This window comes from Phoxinus phoxinus (assembly GCF_949152265.1).
Source record: "Phoxinus phoxinus genome assembly, chromosome: 7".
Taxonomy (NCBI): Eukaryota; Metazoa; Chordata; class Actinopteri; order Cypriniformes; family Leuciscidae; genus Phoxinus; species Phoxinus phoxinus.
In genome coordinates this window covers 3651647-3674491 of record NC_136882.1, presented here as the reverse complement: position 1 = coordinate 3674491, position 22845 = coordinate 3651647, and the positions used below count along the sequence as shown (strand labels likewise).

General features: G+C 39.2%; 2 protein-coding genes and 1 long non-coding RNA gene across 3 annotated transcripts in view; all 3 read left to right on the top strand.

Annotated features, from left to right (window-relative positions):
• The first annotated feature begins 1742 nt into the window (after positions 1 to 1742).
• LOC307001954 lies at positions 1743 to 2925 on the top strand. Its single transcript, XR_013798380.1, has 4 exons — positions 1743 to 1796; positions 1946 to 2164; positions 2319 to 2478; positions 2566 to 2925. It is a non-coding gene; the product is annotated as an uncharacterized lncRNA (long non-coding RNA).
• A 718-nt stretch (positions 2926 to 3643) lies between these two features.
• On the top strand, positions 3644 to 5562 carry LOC307002129 (piggyBac transposable element-derived protein 4-like; the record flags this gene model as incomplete). The annotated part of the gene is made up of 2 exons (XM_079619422.1): positions 3644 to 3727; positions 4434 to 5562. Exons 1-2 carry the CDS (start codon positions 3696 to 3698, stop codon positions 5560 to 5562), a joined length of 1161 nt encoding a protein of 386 aa, XP_079475548.1. The 5' UTR covers positions 3644 to 3695.
• A 10228-nt stretch (positions 5563 to 15790) lies between these two features.
• The window catches only part of bpifcl (BPI fold containing family C, like), a 210383-nt gene continuing 203328 nt past the window's right edge, over positions 15791 to 22845 (top strand). The window contains exon 1 of the mRNA XM_079618938.1: positions 15791 to 15988. Coding sequence (XP_079475064.1) covers positions 15806 to 15988 — 183 coding nt within the window. The 5' untranslated portion in view covers positions 15791 to 15805. The remainder of the gene's footprint in view (positions 15989 to 22845) is intronic.

The following is a 22845-nucleotide window of genomic DNA, read 5'->3' as shown; positions in this document are numbered from 1 at the left end:
GCTCTCCAGGGTACTCCTGACCTTTACACCCCATGTTCCGTGCGAGTTCAACAGGAAGCAACGATCCATGGAAGATGTTGAGCGTTGGAAAACTACAGAATTCAGGCAGTTCCTGTTGTACACTGGACCAGTCAGCTTAAAAGGCCTTGTACCAACTCAAGTGTACAACAACTTCATGCTGCTTTCAGTTGGCATCACCATCCTACTGAATGTGTCCCTGTGTGCTGACCTTGTAGACTATGCACACAGAATTTTGGTTCTCTTTGTTGATCACTGCAGCAAGCTTTATGGAAAAGAACATGTGACATACAACATGCATAGATGAGTGCACCTCAGCCAAGATGCCAAAAAGTATGGTGTCCTTGATAATATCTCATGCTTCCCATTTGAAAACTTCCTTGGGCGCCTGAAGAAACTGTTGCGCAAGCCTACACAACCACTGGAGCAGGTTGTTCGCCGATTGTCAGAGAGAAGTCAGCACAAAAGAACAAACATCTCCAAAACAAGGTCCTTGAGAGAGCACAACCATAGACCACTCCTCAACGGTCTTCCTGTGAAAAAGCAGTATGAGGAGTGTTACTTTCAAGACTTTGTTGTGAAACGTTCGGAGGGAGACAACTGTGTCCTGTTGGAAAATAAGGACATAGTACTTATACAGAATGTCGTTGTTGATGAAATGGACAACACTTTGGTCATCTACAAGAGGTTCCGGAACGTGGTCGATTTCTTTACTTACCCTGTGGAATCTTCCAAGCTAGGCATTTTTCATTTATCTGGCCTATCAGATACACTCCACTTTACGCATACAGCAAATGTGCAGAAGAAATATTATCTTCTTCCTTGCCCGGAAGGAAAGGCTGGTTTTCCGTTGATTCACTTGTGAAAATTATAGATTGTTTTTTGAAGGGGTAAGAATTTTGACGTAATTGATTTTGCCTAAAAAATTATCAAAATGTATATATTGTGCTCATTTTTCTTGTATTTTAGATGCTGTTTGCCATTGTTCAATTTATCGACGAGGAGGATCTGCCATTTGCAGTGGTTCCGCAAGTGTGGCTCAGCGAGGCCATATGCTTTTGGCCCCCATTTACCCTCCGCAAGAAAGACAAAGGCAACAATTTAGCCATCCGCTGCACGCCTCCACACAGCACCTGGGAAAAACATAATTTTAAGTTCATGAAGGGAGCAGGTAAATGTGACTTGTGCATTTTATTTTTCTGTGTAATTTCTTTCTGTTTATGGTGCATAACTGACTTTCATTCATTGTTCCCTGATCTAGAATCTTGGCAAGAGGCGATGAGATATTTGGAGCACTTCCAAACGGGTTCCAAATGGGTTTATCAATAGGAGAAAGTCATCACTCAGTGATTGGCCCTTGGACTCCCCTGAAATCATGTGTACAGAATCAAGTTTTCAGCTATGAAGGTATATTCTAGACCTATATCTCTTAATATAGTGATTATATAATTATGTTAGTCATAAATTTGACTGACTAAACCCTGCAGAATCCCTTTTCTTTTGTTATGTAGATGTACAAAGATTCAAGACTGAGAACCAAGCCCTGAAGGAGGAGAACCAAGCCCTGAGGGAGGAGAACCAAGCCCGGAGAGAAAGCAATGCACGAGCAGGTGAGAACATGGCACTCTTTCTTAAAGTTTACATATTTGTGTGTAATGTAGGTTCCAAATTACCATTTGCCTATCTTTTTCTAGCTTCAGATGACAGCAACTTGCTTCAAGAGCAGGTGAAGCAAGTTGGGACAATGTTGAAGACGTTTGCTCGCACTGGGCAATCAGGTACGACTTGCAAACAACACCTGTGTTTGTTAGATTAATTCCCACTGGGGCCACCTATACATGTAGTAGACAAGATATAAATGTCATAGTTTTGTAGTTGAGGGACCAGGACTGACTACTATGTTCTTTTATTCTGGGAATCCCTTTAGGTGCAGATCAGACCCTAATCCTGCGACGTCTTGGGGAGTTTGGCGATGTTGTGCGTAGCATGGACAACAAAATGGACACCATGCTGCAACATTTCAGCGCCAATGTGTCTGTTGGAGATTTATCCCTGCCAGGTGATGTCACTCCCCCTAAACACCCAGGAAGATTTGGCGTTGCTTGACAGAAGTTTGAGGCAGGATAACGAGCTCCAGGAACGATTTGTAAGTGTGCTGCTATTGTTTATAACGCTGTAGGTTAATCTAAAGTCAAATTAAGATTGTACACTGCCTATTCTACAGTTTGAATTCAAAGCCTGTCACATTTTATATTTATGTATGAGAAATGTAATTTGGGGCACTTTTTTTGGATTTTCAGCTACGTTTTTTGGCTATCAAATGTGGGAAGGACCTAAAGTCAACAGTGTGGAGAATGCTTCAGAGTGTCTTTTCTAATCGCCTTTCCATTGATACAACTTGGACTGGTGTAGGGGAAAAAGCATGTTTTAGAGACCTGTTCCTGAAGACCATTGTTCAAAGTAAGTTAGATATTCTTTAGATATTTTTAGATAGATGTGTAATGTGATGTGTATTCAAATGGAATGACAGATCTGTATTTTCTACAGGGGCCATACGGAAGAACCCGGCAACCCAGGATGCCACTGATGAGGCGGTCCAGGTTAATGTTATGCGTTACCTGAAAGGAGCATCTGACCGTGAAGGTGGAAAAAGGCGCCGCACAGCTGAGAGGGACCCACAGCCGACCCCTTAAACCTAGGCTGACTACTGACACCCCAGCATCGCTGACAACTGGAACACTCACTACCCTGCAGTCTGTAACAGACTACACTCGACCAATCCACTTTTTTATAAAAAAACTTTTTTTTTGTCTGGTCGATATACTTGGTAGTATTTTTCTTAATGTTTTTTTGTGATTTAATTGTTTGTGTAATGTGTTAAATTGTGAATTAAAAGCACTCTTATACAGGCGCACAAGGAATCACTGAAGATATGCCAATTTGTGCTGCCTATATTGGTGGTTGGGAAAAACCAAAGAACCTGTAGTCAGACTTGAAACAATTATAATTACTTACTGTCCTGCAATTGTTAGCTCACTACGCCACGCATATCGAACTACTCCAGACATTCAGTGTAAATCTTGTGCCCCAGATCAGCAATGCCATTATAATGGTCTATTCTACCCCAGAGCTTTACTCAATTATTGCCACTTATCCTATTGTTAAGAATTGCTTGAAAATGTGATGTTATACCTGAATTTATTTGGTATCTTGCACATTATTTGGTACCATATATCTTCATTACTTGCTATAATGTTTACTGGTAATTCTTTTCATCCCATAACTGACCTCTTGATAATATAAAAAAATATTTTAAGTGATATAATTTGCTAATAAGGCTGTTTTTAAACAATATATAATTGTAAAATATATAATATATATATAATAGCGTTTGCCTCCGGCGGGCCGCGAAAAAGCTGCCTTTGTTATAACTGCGGCGAAACGGCGGTTGACCTGCTGGCCGTCCGCGATACGAAGGCGGTAGGAAGGCGGATGCCGCTTTTAAAAAAACGGCTGCCGCTGGCGGTGCGCCGGCAAACTTGTTTGCGATTACGCCAAACTGTCGCTTCTACTACCGCTGGAGAACCGCCGGTGGCCCGCCGACTCATTGCTATCTGGGCAGCACGCAGGGATTTCTGGAGACAAAATGGTTGTACCAGACCAACGTCCCCAAGGCCATGGCAAGGGACCGCTTCGACATGATCTGGAGGTAATGATTTGTGTTTTGTTTTCTTTTTAGAATGAATAAATAGCATAATACATGATATAATTATGGTGATGATGGTTGATAATGATAATAATAAATACAATAATGTTAATATATAAAATACAATAATGGCATAATGAATAAATAGCATAATAAATAGTAATGCAATAATGGCATAATGAATAAATAGCATAATAAATAGTAATACAATAATGGCATAATAAATAAATAGCATAATAAATGATATAATTATGGTGATGATGGTTGATAATGATAATAATAAATACAATAATGTTAATATATAAAATACAATAATGGCATAATGAATAAATAGCATAATAAATAGTAATGCAATAATGGCATAATAAATAAATAGCATAATAAATAGTAATGCAATAATGGCATAATGAATAAATAGCATAATAAATAGTAATACAATAATGGCATAATGAATAAATAGCATAATAAATGATATAATTATGGTGATGATGGTTGATGATAATAATAAATACAATAATGTTAATATATCAGTAAAATACTGGCATAATGAATAAAAAGCATAATAAATATTAATACAATAATGGCATAATGAATAAATAAATATAAATACTATAAATATACACAAATAACATTATACATATAAATAAATAAAAACAATGATGGCAATAAATGTTATATTATAAATTCATATTATGACATGCATTTTCAGATATCTCCATCTCCAAGATAACATGGACCCTGCTGTGGACAAAACGGACAAGCTCTGGAAGATCCGGCAGTGGATGGACCTCCTCCTGGTTAGATTCCAGGCGCTCTATGAGGTCAATGGCTTCGTGACCGTGGATGAGCCCATGGTGAAGTACAAGGGACGCCTGGGCTTCCGGCAGTACCTCCCCATGAAGCCGGTGAAGTGGGGAATAAAGGTGTGGGTCATGGCGGAGAGCAAAACAGGCTACGTCACCCATTTTCAGGTGTACACGGGTGCCATTCAGGGTAAGACAGAGAAAGAACTGGCTCACCGGATAGTGTCAGACCTGGTGACCCCTTATTACGGGTCCAACCTGTCTGTATACATGGACAACTTTTACACCAGTGTGAAGTTGATGGTGGACCTCAAGGCCAGGGGGGTGCAAGCTTGTGGAATGGTACGTGCCAACAGAAAGGACCTCCCCAAGACTAAGCAGCTCACAAAGAAGGCTGAGTTGAACAAGCATGAGTTCAATGTGGCGCAGCGGGATGACTTGACCTTCTGCGTCTGGCAAGACACCAAGGCTGTGATGGTCCTCTCCAATTACCATGACCCGACAGCTTATGGGTTAGTGAGGAGGAAGGCCAATGGTCAACGCCAGACGGAGGTTCGGGTGCCAGCATGCCTTGCTGACTATCAGCAACATATGAAAGGAGTCGATCTTCTGGACCAGATGGTGGGCTACTACCAGATCCATCATCGGTCTACGAAGTGGTGGAGGAGGCTGTTCTTTTACTTTGTTACGGTGGCGTGCTACAATGCCTTTGTGGCTGCCAGGTCTGTGAGAGGAGCCAAGTGGAAGTACAGGAGGGGCGGCTACAAGGACTGGCTGGAGGATCTGACCCAGGAGCTGATCGTCCCCGTCACTGCGAGAAGTGCTCCTAATGTGCTCCCCACCAGCCCAACTGGAGCTTCTGCTGAGCATGACCTGGTCCAGATCAACAACAAGAGGAAGACCTGCAGGGAGTGTTCTCTGAAGCACTGCGGCACCGACGTGCGTCCTGGGTCAACTCTGATGGGGTGCAAGCAGTGTAACCTTCCTCTGCAACGCGAGTGCTTCATGCACCACGTCGTTCGTCACAAGATTTGACTCTTGTCTGTCTCTCTCTGTGTGTGTGTGTGTGTGTGTGTGTGTTGGTGTATGTGGTTTACATGGACAACACGCCAGACATTTCACCTGGGCTCCCCGGACCTAAGGGTAATACGGGGACTATGCCAAGGTCCTCATAAATCAAAGAGTGTAACTGCATTTGTTAGTGTCTAAACAACATAAATTCTCTTTTTCTTTGAAAGTCCTTATTTACCACTTGACCTGATTTTGAGTGTATCCCAGTGTATCAGAACAGCGACCCCACACCTGGGTTATATATTAATAATAATATATTAATTTTGTATAGCGCCTTTAAAAGTAGCTTTCTCAAAGCGCTTTACAGACAAGCATAACAACAATTGAATAAACACAATGAAGATACAATAAAAAAAATTTTTTTAAAAATAAAAAAAACATAAAATCAAGTTCAGGTAAAAGCAATCCTAAAATAAAGAGTTTTAAGACGAGATTTAAAAGTCACTAGTGTATTTGCTTCCCTGATGTTGGCTGGGAGAGAATTCCAGAGCTTAGGAGCATAGACGGAAAATGCTCGGTCACCCCACGTATGAAGCCGTGTCTTCGGAACAACCAAAAGACCACTCTGTGAGGAGCGCAGATTGCGACGTGGTGTGTAGGGGATTAATAAGTTAGTCAAATACTGGGGTGCCAGATTGTGCAGAGATTTATAGGCCAGCAAAAGGATTTTAAAATCAATACGGTACCTAACAGGTAGCCAGTGCAGGGACTCCAAGACCGGGGTTATATGGTCCCTGGCCCTGACCCCAGATAGTACTCTAGCAGCTGAATTTTGAAGATATTTAAATTTATCCAATGATGATTTAGATACCCCAGCTAGAAGACCATTGCAGTAGTCAATGCGCGAGAAGACAAAAGAGTTTATCAACTTCTCAGCTACCGAAAAGGACAACATAGGACGTAGCCGGGCTATATTTCTGAGGTGATAAAAAGATGTCTTAACTGTGTTCTGGACAAAAGGCTCAAATGACAGTGTGGCGTCAAATATGACACCCAGATTTTTTAATTTGGTCTTAAACTCCAGTGCAACACCATCAACAGACAGAGTAGGAGACCCAACCTTTCGCAGTTGATGTGGAGATCCAAGGAGCATAACTTCTGTTTTTGAGCCATTTAGAGACAGAAAATTATTGGACATCCAATAAATATTGGACATGAAATATTGCAGTTTCATACACATTTCTGATACACACGGCGCATTTTGGCGGGCCGTCTTGTGATTGGCTGGTTTGCGCACGTGGGCGGTAACAAACGGAAGTCGACTGGAAGGTACGCCCACCAAGAGCATGGCCCAGAGACATCGCTAATTAAAAAACTTAATGGACCACACCTTGGAAGTGTCGGCTCGACCTCATTGGACTTATTGGATGAAATACATACAGGTAATAATTATATTTGTAAATATAGTTGCATTTTTGCATGAAGAAGTGTTTCCTATTTGCAAGAAAGTGTAATTTGTAAGTTACAATTACTGTAAAATGCTATATATTTACCGCAATGTTAGCTGAGCTAACTTGAGTGGTTATCAACATGTCATGCTCATTAAGCCTCAGACAAAAGAGGTGAAGGAGAGCAGGTAGAGATGAGGACAGAAGCAACGTTGCCAGCAGGTCAAATTTGGTCGTTTTGTTTTTAAAATGAAAGCTAGCAAGGTTAAGTTGAGCTGTGGCTATGCATGGCCTAACGAGCACATGGCCTGCTTGTTAAGCCTCGTTTAGCATTTACGTGAAATGGAAGCCAGCGGAGAGGACAGGAGAGGAGCACTAGATAGCAGCTAGTTGGCAGATCTGTTTTTTTGGGGGGAATTAGAACAAAAAAAAAGAACTAAAAGGATGTATTGATATCATCTTTGGGTTTTCCTGGTCTGTAAGTAACTTATTAAGTTGATTAAAATGCTTATGTAACTGCCTGTCTGTATCCACTTGTAGCTTTTGTAATTGCTGAGGTCTGGACCTGGAAGCCTTAACTTTTATTACAGACATTTTGTTTGTTTTATGAATAAAATTAAATATTTTTTTAGTAGCCCAACATTTTGTTTAAATATGAAGTTGCAGTGACACAGGAAGGCTGGAAGAGATATCAATAGGACTACTTTCAGGCCATTAAATAAATGTAATATGTTTATGATGTTCTGTTAGTGTACTAAACCTGGAAGATAATTAATTGGTACCATAGTAACCAACCACAATGATCAATATACAAAACATGAGGGGCAACAGACCTGACAGGTATCTTGTGCAGTGTAGAGTGTTATTTATAAAAAATAAAAGTTAAAAACAGTGTTTACTGTTAATATAGATCTTTACACTGTTCATTTAGTTAGCTGAGGACAGAGGCAGTAGTATAATCATCATAGTTTCTATACAACCAGCACATGCTTACTGAGCCTACTGCAAATGTCTGGGTTTAGACTACTTTCCAAATATATGACTATGTTGAATCTAGTAAACTTGTAGAGGGAATGGTACTGCCTTTTCTTTTGTAGTTTTACATACTTTTGACTCCCACCAGCCTGTTACTTTGTGAGAAAAATGCTGTTACACTTTTTAATGTATTAAAAGAATCAATAAAATATTTGGCTTCTGTCCAGATACATAACTATGTACATTACTAATTTACCCAGACTTTTGTTTTCTGATCATGCTTGTCCCAGTGAACATTGTAATTTGGTAATTTAGGCTGTGACACCTGTACACCGTAAACATGCAGCGGCGTAGACGCATTAATCCAAAGGATGATGCGAGATTTTATGTTACTGCTGAAAGTGACAAAGTGGGACTTGACATCAAGTACATCAATGCTGTAAAATGTAAGTTGAATCTTCTGATTGTTTAATCATGTTTCAACTATATCACTTTTTGCCACTTATTTGTTGTTTTGTCTTTGATGAATTAGGTCGCGGCATCTTCGCCTCTGTTCCGTTTGAAAAAGGAGACTTTCTATTGGAATACAGAGGTGATCTAATAAGCAAGAAAGAATATGAGAGGAGACAGATAATTTACCATGACCACCTCAAAGTGTTTGTTCGAGTTCCATTTTAATGGAAAACTGTGGTGGTACGTATGTCACTGGTTAATCTAATCAGAATGATGACTATCTTTTCTCACGTCAGGTTTTCTACATTTGCATTTACATTGCATTAGTATAAAAACAGATTGTTTTGAAAATGTTACTTGTGTTTTTGTAGTGTTGATGCAGCAACAGAGAATTCGTCACTCGGCCGACTTGTGAATGATGACCATTTAAACCCTAATGCAAAGATGAAGTACCTCACTGTGCAAGGGAAGCCCCATCTCTGTTTGTTTGCAATTCGAGGCATAAGTCCAGGAGAGGAGATCACCTATAATTATGGTGACTCAGACTGGCCATGGAGATGCAAGGTGAAAATTTGACTGTGAAATTGATAGTTCTCATATAAGAATAGAACTTTTCACATACCAAAATACTGTACATTTTCCATCTAGCTTCAGGTGGAACATGATTTTTATAGATTTTGTTTGCACCACCTACCCAGCACACCATAGTAAAGACGATACTGACCATTACAGACTGGTAGAACAAAAACAATGAAGTCATCAAATGCTGTGTTCATCAGAGTGTAGTTTTCATAGTCCAAGGGCTACAATATATATTCGTTTTTTACAGGGCCTTGATGACGAAATGGCTCCAAAAATGTGTGCTACCACAAATCCCCCATCCACAATTGATGATACTGAAGAGGTATATCCTCACAAAGATTTGTATAAATATCTTGCTCTTGATTGTTAATATCAGAAAAGTTGTCAGTGAGTTTCTCTTTACTTACTTTCTCTTTATTGTTCTTTATCTCTGTTTCATCTTCTACAGCTGACCACTGAGAGCAAGTGCATCCATACAGCCGTCAGCCACCCGAATCAGACTAGTCCAGAGCTCGGCCCACTCACCAAGGTTGGAGAGGTAAATTAAATCTGATGTACAACTTAGTGAAGTTATTTGTGGCAAAATGTTAAATCTACCAACCTATTTCAGTGTGTGTGTGTGTGTGTGTGTGTGTGTGTGTGTGTGTGTGTGTGTGTGTGTGCGCGCGCAGTCACCTGACTAGAACATGCTCTATGTGGACAATGAAATGGAGGGACATTGTCTAAACATGCTTTTTCAAGCTTCAGTCAGTATAATATCTGAGTGTGTGTGTGTATCAAACAGTGAACCCCACCCAAATATGACTTGGGAGGTCCGTACAATTTAGAGGGTCCTGTCACCAGAGGCATCACTTTGGTTTTTAAGAACACTTGGACTGCCTGCATTGGATCTGTATGGTGAATGCCAAGTTGTTTAGTTACATGTAATGGAAAGGCACCCATTCAACAGCACTGACGAAAATTCATGACAAGATGTCATTTAAAAAGAATCATAGCAAATCTAAGAAGTATAAAAGGACTAAAAAGTCACTGACTGTAAAAGCTTAGTCAATTATTCTAGAAGTGCAATCATTTTAGCAAGTGGGCTGACAATAGATAAACAACGAAGTAATCAAATGCTGTATTCATCAGACTATAGTTTTCATAGTCTAGACTAGTAATGGGCGATATAAACGATATGCGATATAAAAGATACAAAATTGGCCTACTATAGAGATTTTAATTCTATTGCGATAATGCATGTTGATGACGCAATCTGCCCGCAAAATTTAGAGCTACGAGCTGCAACCGGCTGCAACGCATCATATACGCCGTCATCTTGAGTAAACACGACTGAAAGCGGAACGGAGGAGCTGGTCTAAAAGGTCGGTTGTACAAGGTCTGTGTACATCACGCGACTGACGCGAGTCATTTGGGAAGCGATCCATTCAGAACTGATGTCCTGCGTTTGTGGTAGATACCAGAGAATGGCTAATATCTAGATACTGTAGTGTAACGTGCTGATGTAACTTACCCAGCGGGACACGAGTTGGCATGCGCTGCATGTCTCATTTCTCATCTTTTTGTGCACACGCACACACCCGAACCGAAGCGTGCAGCCATAGACAGCGCGCGAGTACTGAATTGAGCTCTGTTTCGTGTCTGAATGGACAAATACACACAACATTGTCTAAACGTCGGTTTTGGAGAGTATTCACGTAAATGATGTCGGTTAGGTCTAACAGTTGTGAGTGTATCGGATGTGCATCAGTGCAATTCTGGATCCGCATGCCATTGGAAATGATCCGATGTCTTAAAGTGACAGTAATAAACCTAACCCGGTCTGTGTCCTTAATATTGATCAAGCAACAAAAGAAAAAGAAAAGCATTCACTGCTTGTTAATAGCTTTAAGGATTAATTCTATTTAATTATATTATATTATATAATACTATTTAAATATGTCAGCTTGAAAGAATAAAAATGATGTATGCAAGTAGTTATAAAGAATGCATACATACATCTCATTAATTGAAAAGACTACTGTTCTACTTTAGGAAAAGTGGTTTTATTTAATTTTAAGATATATTTTAAGTCGCAGTAGTTAAGGAGAAATGTGTCACCTTTTTCAGACCTTCTGAGTTACTAGTGTTACTAGTCTGTGTTAACTGTTCTGAAATGGTTTTATTATAATTTAATTATCGCAATATATATCGTTATCGCAAGAGGCTGCAATGTATATCGCAATATGGTTTTTCGTCCATATCGCCCATCCCTAGTCTAGACTGTAGTCATGTGGCCTGTTCAGTGACTAAAGAACTGTTTCAGAGACAACATGTTTTCCACAAAACACTCACAGAAATACAGCCATGATATCTTTTCACTGAATGCTACACAGGGAAGTGAGGGAACATCTTGTCTTCAAGATATTTATTATAATTTTTCTTTCTTCTTTTTTTACAGGGCCTTGATGACGAAATGGCTCCAAAAATGTGTGGTACCACAAATCCCCCATCCACAATTGATGATACTGAAGAGGTATATCCTCACAAAGATTTTTATAAATATCTTGATTGTTAATATCAGAAAAGTTGTCTGAGTTTTAAAGCGAGGTTTTCCCCTGTCTTTGTCAACAGTAGAATGGTTTATTTCTTTGTTCAGATGTCAAATGTCCTCTAGTTTCACGCTCCCAGGACTTTCTCTTTATTGTTCTTTATCTCTGTTTCATCTTCTACAGCTGACAACTGAGAGCAAGTGCATCCATACAGCCGTCAGCCACCCGAATCAGACTAGTCCAGAGCTCGGCCCACTCACCAAGGTTGGAGAGGTAAATTAAATCTGATGTACAACTTAGTGAAGTTATTTGTGGCAAAATGTTAAATCTACCAACCTATTTCAGTGTGTGTGTGTGAGTGCGCGCAGTCACCTGACTAGAACATGCTCTATGTGGACAATGAAATGGAGGGACATTGTCTAAACATGCTTTTTCAAGCTTCAGTCAGTATAATATCTGAGTGTGTGTGTGTGTCTCAAACAGTGAACCCCACTCAAATATGACTTGGGAGGTCCGTACAGTTTAGAGGGTCCTGTCACCAGAGGCATCACTTTGGTTTTTAAGAACACTTGGACTGCCTGCATTGGATCTGTATCTGGGTTTAATGGAGAACTCCGGTCAATTTTAACATTGAGCTCATTTTATTGTAAATTTGGAATGCTGTCAATACAGAGAACAACGACAACAATCTGTGTTGCCTACACCGTGTTATCCTCTTTTTAAAATTTGCACCCTGTTGACTTGAATGGGGCAAGTTTTAAACCTGCTTTTAGCCTCTTAACATCCTTGATGTGTCATTACAAGTGCCCAGCCATGCTGAGTGATTCCTTCAGAGTAGGCAACACCGATTTTTGTCGTTGTTTCTGTATTGACAGCACTCCAAATTTACAAAAAAATTAGCTCAATGGTAAAATTGACTGGAGTTCTCCTGAGTGAATTCTAAGTTGTTTGGTTACATGTAATGGAAAGGCACCCTATTAGTTATACTGAGCTACTAGTAGTCAGTACCTGGCACTGAGGCTAACCACAAATTCCCCATCTACAATTAAAAAATATGAAGGTATATCTTCATATAGGATATGCTATAAATAAGCTGCATATAAATAAGATAACAAAATGCAATGCAATAAAAGGGTAATATGTATGAGGTAAATTAAATGTCACATTGGTATTGGATTTAAAGTGATTGGATATCGACATGTAAATATGAAATATCTTTTTGTCCAAACTATGTGGCATAAATAAATACTACAATTAAATTTTTCGCAAACCGTGTCAAAAACACCGCCTGGTGTGCGCAACAGTATCATCCTTGGACAAGTGTGTTAGTTGTGTGGGACCCGTATCTTCCTTCAAGTGGCTTGGCTATCGATGCACAGGTTAGAAATTTAGTGAATTAGTATAGAGCGTATATATGTTGTGCTCTAACCACTTAAATAGACCTGCAGTGTTAACATTATTTTACTCAAAATGTGTTACAGTTTGTTCAGGGGTCTGGCATAAATCCTGCATCAAGGAAATTAAAAGAGATGACTTTAACAGCACAGCACAGGTGAGTATTCACTGAGTGAGTGTTGAACTTGAACTGTCCATAAGATTCAATCATCATGTAAAATAATTAGCTTTCTCACCAATTCAGGCGCAGCAGTCTCCTAAGGGTTCTGAGGATGATCTGCTGTCAGATCAGGACAAAATTCTACATCCAGAATTGGACCAAATATCATCTGATGATGCTGAGGACATGTCTGACAAGGAATACATTCCTGACTCGGAGTCAGAATACGATGATGAATGTGATTCAGATGCCAGCATACCCTTACAGTCAAGTCAGGCAAGAGCTGCACATATTCAAGTAATACCTGATGTTGGAACATCTTTTGGGTCAGACACAGGCACCCCAGTTGTGCCCAGTATTTAAAAATGTTGGCCTCCCCTTAAAAATAAGACGATTGCCAATGCTGCTGACACCTCTAATTCAGCGAATTCTATCAAAGACTCAAAGGAAATGCTAGAGGATGAAGCTGTGACTCACGAACAAGAATTACCACATCTGATTATGAGTAAAAAAAATTACTGTTATGTTTGTGGTAAGCCACAAAGCAAAATTTCCCGCCACTTGAAAACACACAAGACACACACTGAAATTGTCCAAGCGTTTTCCCTTCCTGAGGACTCAAAAGAGCGCAAGATCTTATTAGAAAAAATGAGGAATAAGGGAAAGAGGGAGCAGGATCACTGAAAGTGAAGAGAAAGCCAAAAGCTAAAGCACTGGCAGGAAAGTTTATTCACTGCATGTATTGTCAAGGGATGTACATACGTAAGGAGCTTTGGAGACATGTCCGCAGATGCCCCTTTAAGCCTGAAAACGATGATTTGGTTGACACACCTGGGAGAACCAAAGTACTGGGCTTGGCTGTAGCTCTGGAGTCTACATCCTGTCAGCAGATCTCAAGTGGAGTGTGGAAGCTTCTTAGTGTTATGAAACAAGATGAGGTGGCCTCAGTTGTGCGAAATGACTTCTCTATTATTCAATTCGCCCAGTCACTCTATAACAAACATGGACAAGACCCTACAAAATATGAATATATTAGACAGAAGCTCCGTGAAGTGGGGCGTTTGTTGTTATGCCTGCGTACAAAGTTCTCAGTACACAACCTAGAGGATGCTGTTAAACCTGCTAATTTCCAGAGAGTTGTGCAAGCAGTAAAGAAAGTTTCAGGTTTTGATGAGGAAAGACACGCGTACCAGAAACCAAGCCTTGCGCTCAAACTGGGGCATACACTGCGTAAAATCGCGGACATTATTCATTGTAGGGCACTCATGGCAGAAGATGAAGAACTGATCAAGTACACTGACACATTCAAAAAGTTGTACACCTCCAGGTGGTCTGAGTTGGTGTCTCACAGAGCCCTGAACACACTGAGTGATGCAAAATACAATAAAGCATCAACATTGCCCTTCACTGAAGATGTTCAGATCCTTCATCAGTACCTTGAGAAATCTGCAGAAAGTGCCTTCTGCAGCTTGAAGGAAGAGGCCAGCACTCAAAACTATGCTCAACTTGCGAAACTCACACTTGCACAAATTATTGTCTTCAATAGAAGACGTGCGGGGGAGGTTTCGAAAATGCGCCTCAAAAGTTTTCATGAAAGGGACAACACAAAGCTCCATGAAGATGTTGCACTGGGGTTGTCGAAGACTGAACAGAAGCTTTGTAACTATTTCAGCCGAATTGAAATCATGGGGAAAAGGGGCAGGAAGGTTGCAGTTCTGCTCACACCAAGTGTGGTGGATGCTTTGTCACTACTTGCCAGTAGAAGAACTGAATGTGGCGTTTGTGCCACAAATGTTTTCCTGTTTGCAAGACCAACATCAATGAGCCACTACAGAGGACAGGACTGTTTGCGTGTTCATGCAAGCCAGTGTGGAGCAAAGCACCCCGAGTTCCTCAGGTCAACACAACTCCGGAAACATGTTGCCACACTCTCACAAGTCCTTAATTTAAAAAATAACGAACTTGATCAGGTTGCGGATTTCCTGGGTCACGACATCCGTGTTCACTGTGACTTCTACAGATTACCAGTTCCCACAACACAACTGGCTAAGATTTCCAAACTCCTTTTGTCAATGGAGAAAGGAAACCTGTCCAGCATGCAGGGGAAGTCTCTGGATGAGATTGAAATTGAAGGTTTGTACAGAAATTAGCCCTTGTAGATATTATCTGAGTGTTTGTTTTTTCCTTTAACTGTTAATTTATAAACATCTAGACTTGGCATAGTCCGCATCCTTTTCCGAGAAAAAAACCCCACCTTTCATGTCCAAATATAAGTGGAGTACTACTATTCAGAAATATAAACTTAAAGGGGTCATGACATGAGAAACCAAATTTGCCTTGATCTTTTGGTATATAAGAGGTCTTTGTGTCATTAAAACGTCCTGCAAGTTTCATAGCTTAAGACGTCCTCCCCATTATAAACGAATCATTTATTTAATCAAGCTCTAAATACAGCTCGTTCTGGATCCATGGTAAGAAGTGACGTCACGGTACGAAGTGACGTACCAGCGTTTGCATGTGACCGCCTCCGGCACAAGACAACTACGCTCATTTCGTATCATTGTCGCGCCCGCGCGCCTCACAAGTGTTCAGTCGACGGACAGCGAGTGGGTCTACTCTGTGTTACAGGGAAATCACGATGCCGCAGATGTGCTGTTCCTGGCTGTGGACAAACAACATCTTTGAATACGCTGCCGAAAGATCCAGTCGTCAGGGAAAAATGGATGCACTTTATTTTTTGCGGACGTCCCAGTCACGGCAGTGTTAGTTTAAGCGTTTGTTCTATACATTTGAAGGATGACTGTTTTGAGAACAAATCCCAAAATGATGCTGGCTTTGCCAGAAAACTGTTGCTCAAAGATAAGTCCGTGCCGACTATTCTGGGCTCAACAACGACGACGCAAACTGTAAGTAATGTATTTAAAACTTTAAAGTACTTTTTAAATACGCTGAATCCGCAAATGTTCTGGCTGGGGGCGTTAATAATTGATGCATAGGCCAATCATAACAGTGGGCGTTAACACTGAACTCTTAAAGGGGAAACCCCCAAAACAGACTGTTTGAATCAGAAGATGAGAAACAGGGTGGGAAAAGGTCATAAATCACTACATTTTAAAAGTTTTTGTAAAAAAAAAAAAAACTATAGTAATACTATAATTGCACCTAAGGGAACATAATAATAAAATAAAAAAAAACATGTCATGACCCCTTTAAGTCTACAGTATGGCAGCTAACTTTTTTTGCAGCAGTTTGTTTCTGCTATAAAGTGTACGTTTTGCCCTTACTCACCCAAACTTGTCAAGTCTACTTTACGTGAATGCGAGTGCATTAGTAGGTGCTAAATCGCAGACATTTGATTTAGATGAGGTCATGACTGCAGCCAGTGCAAATAGACTTTGACTATTTAATTTTACTTAACATTATTTTTAGGGCTGTCAAATGATTATTTTTTTTTAATCAAATGAATCAGAATTTTCAGTGGATTAATCAGGATTAATCACTATTTGCAAATAATAGAAATAGAAATACCAGGTTTCCATTACTTCTCTTTCTTTACTCAATTTACTTGCACGAGCCTGTTTACCTTTTCGCACGACAGGGCAGCTCACTACTTCTGAACATGAACAATTTACATTTATTATTACTGAAACCACCTTAAACATAGAGCATAAAGAACAGACATGTTTTTCAAAGAACTTGTTCATGTCTATTAAACACATATAGAAAATATGTGAATATAGAAAAGAATATAGAAAAACCACATATTTCTCTTTCTTTGCACTGCATGAGCCAGTTGCTCAAACAGATGTCTACCGAGCCGCGCTAAACGCCTAAGTCACACCACGAGACACCCAGACGCGCGTAAACGCGTCTTTACATTGACTTAACATTGAAATCACTCGCGCCAGACGCTCTATTCGCGTTTGGTGTGAAAGCAGCATAACCGTTATCTCTCCAACTACGGGCTAGGCAACGGGTCAAACAGATAATGCGCGCGTTAATCAGATGCCTTACCAGATGAGATTGCGTTAAGTGACGCTGAAGACAGTGGGAGCGAATCTGAAAACAGCAACACAGAAGTCACAGCATCAGACTTTGGAACTGTGGAGCCTATGGATTTTGACTCTACAACCACAGAGCAAGACCATGACATGGGAGGCTTTGGTATGTTAACTCACTTCATAGTCACTGCTGATAAAATTTATTTTTTCCTGTGACAAAAGTAATTTGTTAAATTGTGTTCAACAGGATAAGTGTCATTTGTGTCGCCCGCAGTAAGTGAGAGTGTACCTCCCTCTGAAGGTAAGATTCAGATTGGAGAGGTTTATTGTCTGTGCACAAAAGAAATTCTTATTTTGCCCAACTCCCTTAACAGAACTGTTCAATAAGACAAATACACAACACAAATAGAATAAAGTAAAAAATATATATGTATACAATTTAAAGTCACTGCTGATAAAAAAATTTTTTTCCTGTGACAAAAGTAACTTGTTATATTGTGTTCAACAGGATCAGTGTCATTTGTGTCGTCCACAGTAAGTGAGAAGAGCGTACCTCCCTCTGAGGGTAAGATTCAGATTTAAGAGGTTTATTGTCTATGCACAAAAGAAACACAGTGTTTTATACCATACAAACAATGAAATTCATACTTTACTTACTTTTTCACTTTATTATCAGGAGATGTATACTGAATTTGAGATAAAAGTAAAGTTACCTCCTTCTCTTCATATGTTCTCTTGATTGCCCATGAGTACGTTCTATTAATTCTCTTTTTAGCAAGTTGGTTAAAAGACTAAAAATGAATGACTGAGTCACAAAATCTGGAAGATTAAGAGGTTAAAGGCCATGTTGCAAGTTACCCAGTGAGCCTAATGTATAGAAAAATAATGTAGAGACTAGATTTAAATATAAACATATACTTATAAAACTCTATTTAGGCTTCTTGAGTCGTTTTTGTGAGAATTTTACTTCCGCATTTGAAAACCGCCAAACCAGTGACGTCACGTTGGGGAGAGTAGTCAAAGTAAACAATAGGAAATCAATGGATCGCAATGACAACTCGGACGCTGTAGTCTAAATGTTTACTCGTATGACGGACCTCAGCCTATTATTTATGAATTATGAGCCTGATATGAAGCCAAGAGAGCAGGGACAGGCCAGGATTAGACAGAACAGCGGTCAGAGACTAACGTTAATTGAGTTGTGGTATGAGGAGAACAGGGCAGGGGTCTCGATGAGAGAACAATGTTATGCTGCGTTCCTGGCAGGTTTTTGAGCACGTAAATCACGACTTCAAACCACGGCTCACGACTGGTCACTGGGAGTACATCGATCTAGTCTGAGTTCACGGGTTTGACTGCCGTTCCAGTGCACTTTCACGCAGTGGTGGAGCCAGAGGGGTGTCCGGGGGGGCACTGGACACCCCTGACATCCGATTGGCCACCCCAAAATTGTATTCGTTTTTTTTTTTTTTTTTTTTTTTTACGTTCGCCGGCAGCGCGCGCAGTTTTTAAACGGACAAAATATTTCGTATTCAGAGGACGAGAGAATATGTTTGCAGATACCGAAGAATAAGAAAAAATCATATTTGAAGTAAGTTTTTTAAGGTTTAACGTCAGGGTTGTTTGCTCTGAATACATTTTATGAGACGCTGTGTGAGTAAATAAGACTGCAATAGGCTACCAGATCAGACTAGAGAGAGATCGGTTCGCAATTTAACAATCCGTACGCAATACGCATACACCTGTGCTAGTAATACACGCATATAATTTACCATGCCGTGTGTACGTTACGGTTACAGCATACAAATGTTTAGCTATTGTGGGGAAGTAACGTTAGGTTACAGCTGTCAGTGTTCAGCGAGTTAAGATTTGGTTGAAATCGATTAGCTCAGTTAAGTTACTTCAATTCAGAATAGTGCTAGCAATGATCAAATTGGTAACTTAGACTGGTAGTTGAGTTTAATGTACAGTTATGAGTGTAATTTAAATGAATCTCTCCCCGCCATTGACGAGTTTATGGCTTTCTGTGTTTTCACTGTTATAAGGTATGGGGCACTATACACATCTCCTGAACGAGTAGCCTACCTCCATATCAGAACACAGGCAAAGAAGCAGAAACTAGCGATATCATAATGCGATCACTGACTGAAGTTTTGGGGGCGTTGATGGACTCGATCTACTCATCTGTGTTTTGATCATCATTCTGAATCTGATCTGGATGTAACGTTAGTCTTTTATATAAATAAATAAATAAAAATCTCAGCTTTTTGCTCATGTTGCTTTTTTAATGAAACTTCCCAACATTTAAGTGTTGATAAAAAAGGATGCACGAAGCTAGAATAAAACTGATTATTTTGTTTAAAAGCAGAGGGTCTGTTTTTCTTTTGACAAACATCGCTGGTGGCTGACAATTTTTTTTATTTTATTTTATATTTAATGGTGGCGGGAAAGAGTTAAGATAACCCTTGCATCACCACTGGACCCCAGAGCAGCTCCCTATACTGAGGCTAGTCAGAGTCAGTGTGGTCAGACTTCAGGACCACCAACAGCTCAGAGCAAAAGAAGATATTTTAAAGCATGTTGGTAACCAAATAGTTTTGGGTTCTCTTTGACTTCCATAGTATTTTTTCTTTCTATACTATGGATGTTGATGGGAACCAAAACTGTGTGGTTACCAGCATGCTTTAAAATATCTTCTTTTGTGTTCCGCAGAAGAAGTTTATACAGGTTTGGACCTTTTAAAATGTTGGTTCATGTGTGTTCTGTTGATGGCTGTGGCATTTATATTGTGATTATACACTAATGGTTCTTGTGTTATACATGTATCAAGAGAGTGAGCGCACAAATACCTCTGATTACTGTGTGTGTGTGTGTGTTGTGTGTGTGTGTGTGTGTGTGTGTGTGTGTGTGCCCCCGAAAGAAGCAGTGGCCACCCCCTGTATAAAATTCTAGTTCCGCCACTGCTTTCACGGGTATCATCATCATCATCATCATGTTGTTACTGTTGTTAGCTTAACGTTATACAGTAGATATAGCCGAGATAGCCTAACGTTATGTATAAGACTATGCTCAGATCACATTGTACAGATTATTATCATGTATCAGGCAATAGCAAAGCTTGTATTTAGACCCTTACCTGCGTGTGTTGTGTATGTCAGCTCTTAGGAGACAGTTCCCAGAGGAAGAGGGACTAAATAAAGATTTGAATGGCTCCATTTTGGTGACAATGAATACAAAATAATCACTATAACAACTGTCTTACTGTATATAAACTTTATAATTATGTAGAAACAGTCAACACAATCATTAAAATGGTTTGTGCAGATACAAAATTAATAGAACATAATTGTGTTAATAATAATGTGTTTCGGCTGCAGACTAACAAACACAACGTTAAATGCATTACATTACAAGTTTATGTAGGATATGTTCATGCCATGGATTAAATAAAGACAAGGCAGATTTTGTAAAGCAGATGTACAATAAATAAAGTGATCTCCGACGGATCCGTGAGCGCCATGTTTCCCTCCGGCCGTCGAGCTGAACTACGAGCTGAAGGCGGACCGGGCGACCCGATGAAGGAGCCAGGACATTGTGCACCGAAGGAACAGCACCAGCCCGGAGTCTGACAGCCATAATTCACAATAATTTACCACGATGATGATTAATTGAAAACAGAAAACACACTGAATCGCGACCGCTCCTGCTGAATACCAGCCTATTCTGCATTGAGCTAAGCAGAGCCCGGCAAACGACTCCCTCACGTGACGTAATATGACGCGATGGTGCTTTTTCAACACCGTCACAGATTTCTACTAAATTTGTGCCTGTATGTCTTGAAAAACAATTTAAAATTCTGCATTAACTTTTCATATGGTATTTTTATACAAGGTTATATATTAATTTCGGAAGAAAAAAAACCCTGCAACATGGCCTTTAAAAGTAGTATTAGGCTGATTGTTGCATACAGTTTCAATATCAAGACTAAACTTTCAGACCAAGTTCCAACACTATTTAGCTAACCCTATGAAATCAGATTTAAACTGAGAATCAGACCTTAAACCCCCATAGTCTTTGCTTCATTTAAAATACGGTGTGTTGAAGTACAATGTCAAAATAACTTAAGACATGTTACTAATTGTAGTATTACTAACTGCAATTAATTCAAATATCAAAAGTTTTGGCCACATAAATAGATGAACAGCAAAGGCATTCTAAAAATGTTGTTTTAATGCTGATGACTTCAATGCACTCCATATTGTCCACACTCTAATGTGGGCTAGTAAAGTTGGTGAAATCACATCGAGTGAGCAATCAACTGATATCCAAAGTGAATTAAGAAAAGTAAACTGCAATTTCTTGTGTTTCTGCAACTATGGGCACTTTTGACTCTCCCAAAATAAAAACAAAAAAACTCGAATGAATTTGAATGAAAAAATGAATTTTAATTTTAACCATCACAGTCCATAATACATGAAAAGGTGTATACAAAATTGAATGTAGTCATTAAGATTTTAACGTGGAATATGTTTGTTTTTTATGGTTTTCATCTCTTCTTTTTATTAAATGTCCTTACCGCAACATTACAATAATGTTCAATTTAAACTCTCTTCTTTTTTAAATTCTATTTAAAAAAAATTACACTTACATAGTTACTTTCAAGATTTGTCCATTTTTGTAAAAAGTAATATAAAATTAGGGGGTTTTATGATTTTCTTTATTCCGTTTAAAATGTTGATGTTTACCTTATATCAATTGCTTTCATACACGCCAAAGATAAAACATTTAGCTTTTTATGACAAATATTATCATTTTAATGTGTAAATCATCTCTACTGAAGTGTTCAAATAATTTTTGCAAACAAAAAGCTGATTAATAATAAAAATAAATCATTGCTGCGGTAATGACAGTAACCTTAAATAATAATGTTTTTAATAGGTTACTGTAAAGGAAAAACAAAGGTATTTTGTCAAAGATAGTAGAGGTATTGATGGTAAAAAATATTTTCTTGTTTCAAATACTTATACATGTATGTATTTCTATTGTAACAACAAACTTAATTTGAGGCCTTCAGTATTTTTTGTCTTCTGGCTTCTTTTGTTTATTCTTCACTGACTTTTTCGTAATGCTGTTTTTCCACAACTCTTCATATCTGTTTGGGTCTTTTCTCATTACCCCTCTTCTGTCATCTTATTGTAGGTTAATCTGTTATCATCAAGGGTTGCAAAAATTACGTTTATATTTAGTTTACAATGATCAGTGTGTATTGCAAATAATTAATTTAGTCACAGCATTAAAACCACCTGCCTAATATGTAGTTTCCCCTCATGCTGCCAAAACAACTCCACAAGACCCCTGTATGTGTCCTGTAGTGTCAGGTTGTGAGGTGGTGCCTCAATGGATCAGATTTGTTGATCTTTTTACTCTTTTCTCTGCTTCCAACTCATGAAATTCAAGAACTGACTGTTCAGTTGCTGCCTAATATATCCTCTTGACAGGTGCCACTCTACTGATATAATAAATTATATTCACCGCACCTATCAGTGGTTTAAATGTTGTGGCTTATCAATGTAGTACAGTATAAACCTTGAATTTGGACCTACAAATGCTTCATAATTTTACATTAAATCATATTCTTTTTTTTATGTCAAGGTGTGTATTGACACTAAGTTTATATTTATGAAGCATCAAATTACAAATTTTAACGTAAATCTAAAATTTCACTACTGGGACTTATAAGTGCTCAGCATCTTCTAACCGTA